This window comes from Quercus robur, chromosome 2 (genome assembly GCF_932294415.1).
Source record: "Quercus robur chromosome 2, dhQueRobu3.1, whole genome shotgun sequence".
NCBI lineage: Eukaryota > Viridiplantae > Streptophyta > Magnoliopsida > Fagales > Fagaceae > Quercus > Quercus robur.
In genome coordinates, this window is record NC_065535.1 from 35,089,757 (window position 1) to 35,104,639 (window position 14,883).

At 34.4% G+C, this 14,883-nt stretch overlaps 1 protein-coding gene and 1 non-coding gene across 2 annotated transcripts; one reads left to right on the plus strand and one right to left on the minus strand.

Moving 5' to 3' along the window:
- Positions 1-10,450: 10,450 nt before the first annotated feature.
- Positions 10,451-10,557, minus strand: LOC126716284 (small nucleolar RNA R71). The gene has a single exon (XR_007652087.1). It is a non-coding gene; the product is annotated as a small nucleolar RNA R71 (small nucleolar RNA).
- Positions 10,558-10,837: 280 nt separating this feature from the next.
- Positions 10,838-13,044, plus strand: LOC126698230 (uncharacterized). The gene is made up of 3 exons (XM_050395327.1): positions 10,838-12,618; positions 12,709-12,940; positions 13,012-13,044. Exons 1-3 carry the CDS (start codon positions 10,838-10,840, stop codon positions 13,042-13,044), a joined length of 2,046 nt encoding a protein of 681 aa, XP_050251284.1.
- The last annotated feature ends 1,839 nt before the right edge of the window (positions 13,045-14,883 follow it).

The following is a 14,883-nucleotide window of genomic DNA, read 5'->3' on the forward strand; positions in this document are numbered from 1 at the left end:
GGGGAGGGTGTGGGTTCTATCAAGCCAGAAAAATAATATATCAAAGTTTTTCATATATATATATATATAAAAGAAATCATTATTACAAACATATTAATTTTAAATTAGAACAATGATATTGAAGCATTAAACTTGATCCAACGCAATTTATAAAATTTTTTTTTTAAAAAAAAAGCAAAAAAAGCTAAGTAATTGATTCCATATAAGAACTTTTATTGGCAAAAAAAAATTGAGTTGAATGACAAAACTGCAACTTGGTTTTTCTTCTCTCATTTTAGGGTGCTTATAAAAGAAATGAGAAGTTGCAAAGACTAAATCATTTCATAGATTACCTCATATTATTCTCTTTCAGTTTTTAGATTGACTCCTGCATTTTTCTTTTTCTTTTTGGTTACATTTGATAGTTGTGAGTACTATCCAACCTCATCAGGTATTCTGGTATTCAACAAAACTGAGAGATCCAACCAGGTTGGATTCAAGATTTGACCCGTACGGACCCATGAACACCCTTAGCGTGAAAAGAAATATTTCAATCTAAACTTTTCAATTGAAAATATCAAAAAATAACAATCAAGTTATGACACTCTTGACATGAGATGAAACTTTTTAGAGGCCTATACAAGGAGTTCAACCAGAAGGAGGGTGTTTGCTTGTTTCAAAGTAATGTTAAATAAATTTGACCATATTTTTAATATTTTCACGTAAATCCTCGCTACTGCTTTAATGGGGGGCAACTTTGAAAACTTAACAAAAGTTTAACAGCCCCTACTCTTATATTTATTTATTTAAATAATAAATTGATCGAAGTGGCGACATATTTTTTTATAGCTAGTAACCTAAACTAGCCAAAAGTTGTAATCAATTCCCAGAACTTAGCGAAAATCTCCACTCACTTGAACAGTTGAACGTGGATCTATCAAAGCCATTAGCTGGAAAACCTTTTTTGAGATACGGACTTAGCATTATGCAATATTCAGATGGCAGCTAAAAGTTGATACACTTTGGAAGGAACCTTTTTCTGTTGTTAGTGTCAAATAATACGAGAGTTTATAAGCACGGTTGAGCATGCGATTGCGCACTTTCTTATTCTTTTAATCATGAATATGAAGTTATCCAATCCAATCTCTTCTTCTTGTGACTTGTGTCCACTATTGTTTTGTGATCGATCGTCTCTAAACATATATATATTCTCTGCTGCAAATGATGCTCCAATTTAATACTAGTAATTAGTATTAGATTCATATTATGCATTGATTGATAACAACATTATATTATAAATTAAAGTAAATGTGATGCTCTTGATTTGATTGGATATTGATTAAAGTGTGTGTTGTGTGGATGTGTAATGAATCTCACATTAGTTATATTAAATATATTCTTTTGAAGTATATCGTAAATATGACTTGACATTTTTCTTAGGTCATTTCAAATGATATTAGAATCGGCTTAGATGCCCTATATGAGCTATAAATGATTAGTTGGAGGAGATTGTGAAATATTTCAATAAAATAATTAAAGTTCAATAATAAAAATATATAATAATAGGAATAAAAGAATAAAATTACTTTAAGTTATATGATATGAAGAGAACACATTATCTACTACCGAATTTTATCAAAATAGATAATCAGAATATTATATAATATAATATAATAAATCAGGGCTTTTATATATCTTAAAAGGTTTGGAAAGAAAATTTTAGTAGTAGTAGGATTTTTAAACCTTTTGAAACTGTGGAAATAAAATTCTTTTATAATAAATTATGCGTAAATAATTTTAATATACTCACAATGCATGACATGACATAAAGAGAATAAATGAAAAAACATATTAAAAAAAAAAAAGAGCACATGCATCCACTTGACACAACCACATTGTATAATACACAACTTTAATATACTCTTACATATTACTTTTGTGATGCATAGATAAATTAAAATTCACATTTATAATAATGAAAAAAGATTTTATAAATATCATCAAAATTGCACAATAAAATAGATAATGAAAATAATGGGAAAAAATGCCATAACTTATATGATGAAAGCCCATACTGTATGTAAGATTGAGTTTTAATAATTTATCATAAATTTAATATTTTAAGATTAAAAAATAAAATTTCTTTTTAGCTTTTTAATCTATTGGTAATAGAGATCAAAATAATAATTTTAATAAATTAATTTCGTGAAATTTTGATAATAGTGTTTTAGTCGCAAGTACTTTTTACATAGATATAATATAATTTTAACATATAATATTTGCTCTATAATTATTTTTCTTTATTATTAGACTAAGATATCAATTTGAGTAGAGTTTGAATTCCAAATTTCTCATTTCGCAACAAAAAAACTTTGTTAATTGAGCCAATTACTAGTACAATACCCACATAAAGTACACAACTTCAATTATATTGTTTTTTTATAATCACAACTTTAATTATTTGGTATATAATATTCCCAATCTATATATTTAATTTTAAGGTCATTATTGAATCATAATAATATTTATATAAGTGGCTTCATTAAAATATTTCTTGGAAAAGATCAAGACAAATTAGGTAAGGAATGGAACTTAAGCTTAAAACAGTCAAAAAGGCATCTTCAGGCTTTTTAAAGTTGATTGCAAAGATTAGTGCATCAAAAGAACCGAAGGGAAGAACTTTAAAAATTAAAGCTCTAATATTTTATTTGAGGCTATATATTATTAGTAATAATTCTCGTACAGATCAGAACATCACAATTCACAAACGATTCTTTTTTTTTTTTTTTTTTTTTTTTTGATGAATTTTCATCAAAAATTCACAAACGATTCTAACTAAAAGCAGCTTGCACACAGTATACTTAAATCGAATTATATGTTTTCATATGTGTTTTCCACTAAGTTGGAGATTTAATATATATAATTACAGATTTTTTTTTACATAATAATATATAATTATTGATATTGATGGAGTGTATCTTTGGCTTTTGCTCTTTTTTTTTTTCTTTTTTTTTTTTTTTTACATAATAATATATAATTATTGATATTGATGGAGTGTATCTTTAGCTTTTGCTCTTTTTTCTTTTTCTTTTTCTTTTTTTATTTTATAAAAAGAAGTTGCACTTTTTCTTGAGGGATCAATAAAAGTTCACAACACTGTAAGAGCATGCGTTGGGGTTTGGCAGAGGCTAAAGTAATTCCGTTTTTTGGAAAACAATTGGCGTAACATAACTCAAAATAAACTAGAGACAATGTAGTCTATAGGGTAAATTACCTCTTTGGTTTTTGACCTTTATGTTGTGCATCAATTTAGTTTTAGACCTTTCAAATGTGTCAAATTTGATCTCTAATCTTTTTATATTGTGTCAATTTGGTCCATATTGTTAAACAATGGATGAAAAATGTTGACGTAGAATAAATTTTAAAAAATAAAAAGTTTAATGAAGATTGAGATCAAGATATCAAACCTCAGGTCCACTTTTAAAGGTTCACTTGGAGAATTTTCATGGTCAATATCATTTTAAGATCTTTGATCCACTTCTTCGATTTGGGTTCTCCTTCTTCTCCAAAGATTATGATCTTAGTCTTCTTTTAAAAAAAAATTCAAGTTTATTCCATGTCAACAGTTTAGATGTTATTTGAGTTGGCGTAAAAGTTATTTTTTTATTATGACCATTAGTCATGTTAGCATTTTTCAACTATCACTTAATAACAGAGACCAAATTAACACATTTGAAAGGTTAAAGACCAAATTGACATATAACGTAATGGTTAAGGATCAAATAAGCAATTTAACCTAGGCTATATTGTTAGGATTATAGGCTCCATATCCCCAATGACCTCTTCTATTATTCTTTTTTGTTAAGGAATAAAAATTTTATGAAGAAAGAAAATAGTACTCTATGTTTACAATGCTATGCACAAAGTACATTTTTTTTTTTTTTTTTTTTTACTGAAGAAGGTAGAATTATATTAAAAAAAAGCAAAAAGTACAAAAGTATAAAGGAGTATAAAAAGGTCCTGAGCCATATAGGCCTACAACTGCTTGGGCTTAAGGACAAAGACAAGCTAGCCACTACGAAAATATAAAATACTCCAAGCCTAACGAGATAAAATACAATACTGAATCACGGTTAGGAAAAGGCTACTAAAAACAAAGAAATCATATCCTCTGGTCAGGCATCAGGGTTTGGTATTCATGCAGGAGAGATTTTAAACTATGTAAAATAACTTCTGGGTGAGTTTGTATATCCTCAAAGTAGTGCTTATTACGTGCGTTCCATATAGCCCACGTTATCATGCCCACTGTTCCAGCTCATCCTGAGTCAAACGTCGCATCATGGTCCGAGATAGCATGAAGAAGTCTAAGGCAGCACGGGGCTCTTCTGAGTTTTTCCCTTTACTAAGGCCTATACGTTGCGAACTAAAGGGCATTCCCAAAGGATATGCACCCCCGTTTCGCACTGTTGGTAACGCACAGTGCATGACGGATCCATCTACGTTCTCTTCAAGTGGAGGTTGTTGTGTGTGGGTAGGATATTCGAGCACGCTTTCCATAGGAAGGTACGCACTTTTGGTGGGACATTGAGGGACCACATTGTTTTCCATAGTTTCCTATCCATATCAGTGTTTGAGTGATTAACCGTTGAGGGGTGTAGCATACTCAGTGCTACTGAATACGCTGATTTGACTGAGAATAAGTTGGCTTTGTTCTCCTTCACACTAGCACATCATTGGACAGTATATTTGGCAACAGTAGGTTTAGGATATCAACGCATGTATGGGGTTCGAACCAATAGGCCAACTTAGCTCTATCCCACTACCCCGTTTCTACATCAATTAGCTCTCTTACTTTCATCGGTCCAGGTCCTTCCCTACGAAGGCATGGGGTCTTGGCAACCACTGGTGATCAAATATGTGTATTAGGTCCCCACTTCCCACCTTCCATTTTGACCCTGCTAGTATGAGGTCCCTAGCTTTTAGAAGGCTTCACCACACGTAAGACAAGTTACTCCCCAAGTCAGCATCCAAGAAAGAGACATTTGGGAAATACCTTGCTTTATAAACCCGAAAGAACAAAGAGATTTGATGATTGATCAGCCTTCATGCTTGTTTTGCCAGCATTGCCAGGTTAAAGACGTGTATGTCTTAGAGGCGGGGATGTCTCAAAAGCCCATACCACCAATCTTCTTCGGATTACACAGCCGCTTCCAGTTAATCCAGTGTATTTTTTTCTCGTTGCTCATCTACCCCGACCAGTATTTTGCCATGATAGAGTTGATGTCACTGAACAGTGTTTTAGGCAGCTAGAATAAGCTCATTGAGAATGCCGATATAGCTTGTGCTATGGTTTTGATCAAGACCTCCCTTCCCGCTTTTGAGATTAACTTTTCCTTCCACCCGATGACTTGCTTGGCAATCCTTTCCCGAAGGTCTTTGAAGGTACTCATTTTGTTCTTACCTCCCACAATCGACAGTCCCAGGTATTTTTCAAATTCTGTCACAACCTGGGCATCAAACTTCTACAGATTTCCTCCCTCACTATAGGTACGATGTTAGGGCTGAAAAATAGGGCTATTTTATGCCCGTTAATGGCTTGGCCTGAGGCATGCTCATATGCAGACAAGATGTTCAAAAGGCTAGTGCACTCCAATGGGGTGGGTGGACAAAATAAGAGGCTGTTGTCGGCGAAAAGGAGGTGGGAAATGTTTACACCATTGTGGTGGGAATTTATTCCTTGGATCCATTTTGCTTCAATGGCTTTCCATGGCAACGCCGATAGGCCCTCCACACAAAACAGGAACAAGTAAGGTGACAGCAGGTCTCCTTGTTTAATACCTCGGGATGGGGAGATAAAGCCTTTGGGTTCACCATTAACTAGTACCGAGTAGCTTGATGATGATACACATTACATAGCTTGGTCCACCTACCTGGCCAAGAAGCCTATCTTCATCATTATGCTTCGTAGGAACTCCCACTCCACTCGATCGTAGGCTTTACTGATGTCTAGCTTAACTGCCATATGACCTACTTTCCCTTGTCTTCTGTTTCTCAGCCTATGTAGCATCTCGTAAGCCACTGCGGTGTTATCGGTGATAAGCTTGTTGAGGATGAATGCGCTTTACACATTCGAAATAATGTTTGATAGGATGCCTTTCACCCTATTTGCTAACACCTTTGATACCATCCTACTGACCACATTACTAAGGCTGATAGGGCGGTAATTAGGCATGGCTTGGGGGTCTTTCTTCTTTAGTATAAGCAGGATATGGGTGAAGTTCATCTTGGTTAAAATACTCCACTGTTATAAACCCAATGCTCTGCTCATTTGTTCTCCAAATCCCATTCCTATCCATCAGTCCGTCTATTTGATTCTTCCTTCGCTGCTGGCTAGCCCTTTTATGGAAGAACTTCATGTTTTTTATCGCCTGCGGGAAGCCAAGTAACCCTAGATCACTGCCTCCAAAACACCTCTTCCTGGTGTAAAAATGCATTTATTTCGTCCCTTAGGGTGTTAATCTGTGCTAGGTTGGTTCCATACCCAGTGGTGGACAAGGCCTTGAGTGCAGCATGTTTATCCTCCAAACGAGTTCTAGTGTTGCCAAACACCTCTCGACTCCATGCCACTAGCTTCATACGACATCGCTTTATCTTCTCAAAAAGCTTAAACATAGGACTTCCACTAGGTGGGTGGGAGTTCCACACTTCCCTGATCACCTCCTCATATCCTTGGTGTGCCGCCCATTTTTCCTCAAATAGGTAGAGCCTCTTACGTCTAACACTTGCATGTTGATCATAGCATTGAGTATCTAATATAATAGGGTCATGGTCAAAGTAAGATACCTATCGATGTGAGACTTTTGCCAATAGGAAGTGTCCCTGCCATTCCGTGGAAGCATAAACTCTATCCAATCTTACTTCGACGAAAGCTTCACCCGGTTGGCTGTTGTGCCATGTGAATGGATAACCATGGTAACCTAGGTCCTCCAAGCCACAATGTAGCAGAGTCTTCTTAAAATCCAACATAGGAGCCAAGGGTTTTGAGGTACCCTTTTGCTTTTCCTTAGAGTGCAGTATTTCATTATAGTCCCCTAGGCAAACCCAGGGCAGAGAAGCTCTGGCATGCAAGTGTCTAAGGATTCTCCCTGATTTATACTTCCTATGTCCTTCCAGTCATCTGTAAAACCCTGTTAACCTCTAAGGTGGGTTTATTTGTAGGCATAATGTGGGCATCAATATGGTTAGGCGAGGACATTTAAATATGAAGGTCATACTCTGCCTTCCAAAATAACCTCAAACCACCACTTTGGCCGTCACACGGGATAGCCAAGACTGATTGAAAATTTTGATCATAACAAAGTTTTCGCATTTTTGAGATAGACCGCTTTGTCTCCATAAGGAACAAAATGGTGGGTCCTTTACTTCTCACCAAGTTGGTGAGTACGTCCACTGCTCATTGGTTCCTAGGCCCTCGACAGTTCCAGCTTATAATGATCATTATGGTCGGCGGGGCTACACCACAGCCTCCATTGTTGGTATGTTTGGTATGTCAAGTTTGGTTCTTTTTTCATTCCTTAAGCTTTCTGAGTCTGGGGTCACGTTGCTTTCCTGGAACTCCCTTTTTTGGCCCACTATTTGTCTTTGCCTTCCCTACTTATCTATAGCTTCACTAGACTATAGTCTACTCATCCTAGTCCAGGTTGGTTGCTTAGTAGTAAGGGTAGCATGATTACCCACGTTAACTAGGTCATATGTATTTTTGTCTCCACCAACCCCACTGGTCCTATTAGTTGTTTCATGCATGTGCCCTATCTTTCCATAAATATGGGCTGAAGTCAAAGTAGGCGTCATATTAATTGCACTAATTGCTTTTACTTTTATGTCGGGTACATTGCACTGCATTAGTTCACTCTCCTCTGATTGTGCCTCCAAAAAAGTTTGCTCTGCCCTCCCTGGTTTTTCGCTGGTTTGCCCACTTACATCCCCGTAATCCGGCGTGGTTTCCTTGCAAGTGGTAGCCATCCTAGCTAGCCCACTAGGGTTTCCCAAGTTTGGAAACGTCCTATCAGGTGTGCCGCTCCTGCCGTGTTTATGGCCCTTTGCTTGATCAATTTCTTTGATCCACAGTTCATCCCTATGTCGCTTCGACCCCGCTCTCAACCAATCACCGTAAGGGAGGTTGCTATTCCCACTCACATTACTATCTAAGCCACAATGGGGGCATGTTTTCACCTCGTGCCCTAGCCGACCACGGCCACCCACGATTTATCTCCTTCTAGGCTGATCACTGAAGCTCCCCTTCTCAATGGTTTGTCCACCAGTATGTCCACTCTAATCCGTAGGAACCTTGCTTGTTTCGAGGCAATGGCTTTAGCATCCATGTTCAAGACCTCCTCTAATCCCCTACCAATCTCCAACCCTGCCTCTTCATTCATTAGATCAAAGGGTAGTGATAATAGCTTAATTTTGCATATTTATATCATTATTAGAAAGCATTATCATACTTATTTTGAGTTAATTCATGCATTTTATAGTTGATTTTGGAATAATGCTGAATAATCAATTTTGTGCTTAATTGAATTTTAATGCGTGAATTTGTCTTTTGTAGGATAATGAAATTAAATAAGTGGATTTGTGCAAAGAAGAAAGCTAATGGACTTTAATTTTACAAAGGCCATGATGAAGTCAAAGAAGGCCAACCCAATTAAATTCAAGTCCAATTGAAGCAAGGAATCAAAGGAAATTTGCACCTAATCCAAGTCCAATTTGGATTAGGATTCCAGCTTGCACACTAGTTAGTATTTGGAGCATAACTTTCGGCATAGATGTCCCATCGAGATGATTCAAGTTGGGCTGGAAAGCTAACTTAAAAGGCTACAACTTTGTAGTTACCAAAAGTCCGAATTCTGAAGTTAAACGGGCCAAAAACGTCGGTTAAGTGAAGCCTAAAAACCTGAGATTTTCTCCAAACGGGAATTCAACTTGTAATAGGATTTCTTGACCTATTTAAAGACTCTTTAGGGCAAAATTCAGAAAGAGCTGCTGCAGAACATAATTTAGGTTTTCTTAAAGTTTCTTTATAGTTTTTAGAGTTTTATTTGTGTTATGGTTTGCTAGAAACCTTGCTAAGGCAAGGGGTAAAACCCAACCGTTTATTGGTATGTTCTTAATGCTTATATTTTTATGTTTTTTTATTGTTTTACTCATCTAGAAAAGTGTTTAGTTCTGTATAATTCTTTGATTTATCGTAGACTCCAGGCACGTTAAATGCTTAGTATTCCCTACGAACTAATTCACTAGTTTTGTTTTGCCAAAAATTAATCAATTGCATGAAACTACCTTAGACAATTAATTCTCGAGTTTTTATTGTTAAATCATCCGACTAAAATCATCCTTCGTATGAATCTTAGTTGAGTTATAAAATAAATATTGTTAAGACTACTAATAGATGTGTTGTGTGTGGATCCCTAAACCTTAGCACCTTAATATATTGTTATTTTCACTCAATTTAAATTACTTTCACTAAACTATTAAAAATCTCTTCAATTAAACTTTATTATTTTAGTTTTATTGTCTTGTGGTTTGCTAACCAATTCCCTTTTCGTTGTGGATTCGACCTCAGACTTACTGAGTTATTACTTCGCGACAATCCTGCACTTGGGAGCATTATTTAAGTCGTAGCAAGTTTTTGGCACCGTTGCCGGGGATTAGGCAATTAGAGAAGCATTCCACTTTGTTGGAGAGGTTTTTAGCATTAAAATTCTTCACATATTTGGTAATATCTCTCCAATTCTTTTCTTTTTAAGTAGTTTAGTTTTCTTTTAGAGTTTTTCTTTTATTTTTACTTCTCTTTATTGTTAAAGGTTTTTGTTTTATTTTCTTTTCTTTTTTGTTTTCTTTCTTGCTTTACTATTGCATGCATGTTTGGTGTCGTGATAGTGATAATTGCTTGGTTAGAATTGAATCTAATAATTTGTTTGGCAATTTATCTGATTCTTTCACACATTCTCACACACTTAATATCATGGTAGACTTAGAGAGAAATCATGGTGATGAGAATAATTTAAATAATGAAAACTTCCATGCTCACCGATACTTCCATGCTCACCGATCCATTAGAACTCTCAAGGATTATTTGCAACCTACTAGGAGTAGTGCACCATCATGCATCATTTTTCCAACTAAAACAAATAATTTAAATTTTAAGCCCGATATGATTTCATTACTTCCTAAATTTCATGGCTTAGATTCTGAAAATCCTTACCTACACTTTAAGGAATTTGAGGAGGTATGTTCTACCTTCCATGACCAATCATGTAATGAAGAGACCATTAGGTTGAAGTTGTTCCCTTTTTCTCTTAAAGACAAGCCAAAAACTTGGCTTAATTCTTTGAGACCTAGTTCAATTGGTACTTGGCAAGAGATGCAAACTGAATTTTTAAAGAAATTTTTTCCAATTCATAGGACTAATGCACTTAAAAGACAAATAATGAATTTTTCACAAAAAGATAATGAGACATTTTATCAATGTTGGGAAAGATTTAAAGATTTGCTTAATGCTTGTCCACATCATGGTTATGAAACTTGGCATATAATTAGTTTTTTCTATGAAAGTTTAACTCCAAAGATGCGCCAATTCGTAGAGATGATGCGCAATGGAGAATTTTTTAATAAAGATCCTAATGAGACTTTTGATTATTTTGATCTCTTAGCTGAGAATGCCTAATCTTGGGATACCACTGATACCTAAGATAGGTCTAGAGCATCCACCAACCCCTTTGGGGGTGGTAAGTACCAACTTAGGGAAGATGATGACCTTAGTGCTAAGGTGGCTAGTCTAACTAGGAAGCTTGAAGCCATGGAATTAAGGAAGGTCAATGGAATCAATATTGTGCCTAAAATTGATGAAGTTTGTAGAATTTGTGAGACCATGGAACACCCTACCAATGAATGCCCTACAATTCTAGCTTTTAAAGAGGTGTTGCATGATCAAGCAAATGCTATGAACATGGTGAAAAGATCATACCCTTCCCCCTATTCAGAGACATACAATTCAGGGTGGAGGAATCACCCAAATTTTAGTTGGAGGAATGATAATGTGGTTGCACCTCCTACACGTGATTCTTCAAATTTTGTTCCCTATAATCCCTCTCCAAAGAAGAGTCTTGCGGACACTTTGCAGCAATTTATGCAAACTCAATCCACCATTAATAATCAAAACTCACAAGCCATAAATGACATTAGGAGCACTCTTACTAAATTGACCACATCCTTGAGCACAATAGAAAAGGGTAAGTTTCCATCTCAACCACAACCAAACCCCCGAGGTCAATTTTGTGTTGATGATTGTAGTTCCTTTGAAAATAAAGTGAGTCAAGTTAAATATGTAACTACTCTTCATAGTGGAAAAATCATTGAAAAAGATATTCCTAAAAGCAATACACATGATGAGTCTTCCAAAATAAAGAGTAGTGATGAGGTCCTTGAGTCTAAATCTTATGAAATTGAAAGGTGTCCTATCCTTGCTCCTTTTCTCCAAAGGTTGATTTTCCCTCAAAAAGTGAATCAAAATTTTGAAATCTTTGAAGTGCTTAAGCAAGTTAAAGTGAACATTCCTCTTTTGGATGCCATAAAGCAAATTCCATCGTATGCTAAATTTTTGAAAAAATTTTGTACTGTTAAGCGTAAGCTTAATGTACATAAGAAGACATTTTTGACTAAACAAGTTAGTGCAATCATTCGAAACAATAAACCTCCAAAGTTTAAAGATCCAGGTTGTCCCACTATTTCATGTGCGATCGGTAATTCAAAAATAGAGAAAGTTTTGCTTGATCTTGGGGCAAGTGTGAATCTTTTGCCATATTTAGTGTATGAGCAATTAGGTCTAGGTGAGTTAAAACCCACTTCCATAATTTTACAACTTGTTGATCGATCTGTGATTGTTCCAAAGGGTGTTGTTGAGGATGTTTTGGTTCAAGTGGACAAATTTTATTTTCCTGTTGACTTTATTATTTTGGACATGCATCCTGTTTCTAATGCTAATTCTCAAATATCTGTGATTTTAGGACGCCCATTTCTTGCAACTTCTAATGCATTGATAAATTGTAGAAGTGGAGTCTTAAAATTATCTTTTGGCAATATGACCCTTGAGCTTAATATTTTTAATGCTTGTAAGCAAATTAGGGATGAAGAGGATGTGCATGAAGTTAACTTGATTGAAACAATTGTTCAAGACCAAACATTAGAAACTTGTTTAGTTAATTCATGTGATTTTAACTTTGATGAGAATTCTGAAATTGCATACATTCATTGTCTCTTGGAATCTGCACAGGAATTGGAAGCGGGCAATTGCAAATTGAAATACAAGGAGTTGCCACCTTGTGAGATAAAGTTGTTCCCATCTAGTGAGCAAGTACCTAAATGGAAGTTGAAACCCTGGCCAAATGATCTCAGGTATGCTTTTCTAGGAACCGATGAGACTTTTCCTATGGTAATATCTTCTGAACTTGATTCCTTGCAAGAATGTAAGTTATTAAATGTTTTGAGTAAACATAAGGGTGTCATAGGGAGGAACATGGCTAACATAAAAGGACTTAGTCCATTGGTTTGTATTCATAGGATTTATTTAAAGGACAATGACAAACCATCTAGGGAGACTAAACAAATTTCGGAAAAGATGATTAACCCAAATTGTAAAAATTGGTCTTTAAGGTTGAACGATGCACTTTGGGCATACCATACTACCTATAAAAATATTCTTAGTATGTCTTCCTATAGACTTGTTTATGGTAAAGCTTGTCACTTGCCTGTGGAATTGGAACATAAATCATATTGGGCAATAAAGATGTTTAACTTTAACTTAGACAAGGCTAGTTCATTGAGAAAATTGCAATTGAATGAATTGGAAGAAATTCGGCATGATGCATATGAGAATTCTAGGATTTCTAAAGAAAGAATGAAGGTTTTTCATGACAAACAAATTTTAAGGAAATCTTTTGAACCATCTCAAAAAATTCTTTTGTATAATTTTAGGTTACATTTGTTCCTCGAAAAATTGAGATCTAGATGGACTGAACATTTTATTGTTAAAAATGTTTTCCCCCATGGTGCCATAGGAATTGAAAATCCTAAGAATGGTAACATATTTAAGGTGAATGGACAATATCTTAAGCCATTTTTTGAGAATTTTTCACAAGAGGAGGAATCCATTAATTTGGAGGATCCCATTTATCAAGACTTGCCAAGCAATTAGCATTAATATTTCTGTCGTAGTTTAGATTGTGTTTTTATTATTATTATTATTATTATTATTATTATTATTATTTTTGTTGTTTTGTTTTCTAACCCCTTTTGCAGGTGTTAAAGTTTTTTTTTTTTTTTTTTTTATTCATTTATGTTCATCTCTTTAAGGTACTCTCTATAATCTCTACTCTTTATTGTTTTTCTTTATTATCATTGAGGACAATGTAAGTGTTAGGTTGGGGGGAGGAACTTGAGATGATTTGCATTTGGTTTTATTTTGTGTTAAAAAATTTTTTTTGGGTTGTTTTTAATGATTTTTGTTTTTGTTTTTAGTCCAATTTTCAAAAAAAAGAAAAAAAAGAAGTGTTGCTTTAGCAAAAGTTTTAAGTTAAAATTCTTTATGCTACTTCTATATAAAGAATTCCACTGTTTTTCATGCTCAACTAGTATGCACATGCACTTTAGCCACATGAACATGTTTCTTGATTGAGAGATAGAGATGACTTTGAAAATCTTGAAAATAAAATGTAGAGACTATAACCCAAGTGAGTTCTAGAGCCATTCATTTTTTTAGAGGGTTATTTTCTTTTGACCTCAATTTTCATTTGGAAGAACATAACTTTGTTGTTGCTTAGTCTCATCATTCTTTGATTTGGTCAAATGCTAAGAATTCATCAAATTTTATGTCACACCTAAATATGTTAAAGTCATGGATTTTGAAGAATTATCCCAATCCTTAAAAGATGATTTTAGGCCATCTTTGTTAATTTTGAGCCTTTATTATTTTCTTTCTTGATACATTACCACTAGTCACCCATTTGAGTCTATTATTTTAGTCGTTCTTTCTCAAACCCTTTCTTAAGGTGTTCTAAGAATGAATGCAATCAAATTGTTTCATTACGATAAATTTGTGGTGAAGAAAAGGAGGGCTCACTCAAAAAAAAAAAAAAAAAAGTCATAAACAGAAAAGGAAAAATGTTAAAAAAAAGGGGAATGTAAAAGAGGAAGAAATAGAGAATGAATTTGTTGATGAAATTTTGAAGAAAAAAAGTGAAAGTGCGATATTCAAGAAACTTGAGAGAATAAATTAACTGTCACATATTCAAAAGAAGTTGTTTCTCTAATTATTCTTGGAAATACCTTTTATTTTTACCTATACCTTTTGTTCTAAATTCCTCCTCTTTACCCTACATTACGTACCAATGAAAGCCCTATTTGATCTTAAGGAAGGTATGGTTTGGATCTTGACATGACTAATCAATGTGTGTGGTGTAATATTCTTAGTGTTTGGTATCATTTCATGAGACTATAAATATCCCTTATTTTGCTTCACTGTTCTTCATCTTATTTATATGTGAGATATTAGTCTTTATTCTATATTATTCTGGTCACATATGTTTGAGAGTGTTACACCCTTTTCGGAGTGATTTTATTTGTTGAGTGTTAACAACTGTGAGATTTGAGTTGAAGCATAACTTTGGATAGAAATTCAAGACATATTTTATCTAAAGACTAAGGTTGTGTTTGTGTTGGCTAAACTATTCACACACTAAGTATTGATGGCATGTGGAATGTCTTTGGTGGTTGTTAGTGCTTTGACCTTTGATTAACTATTTCTACTAAAGTAATAATTTTTTGTTATTTTGTGTCTTTGTCTTGAGT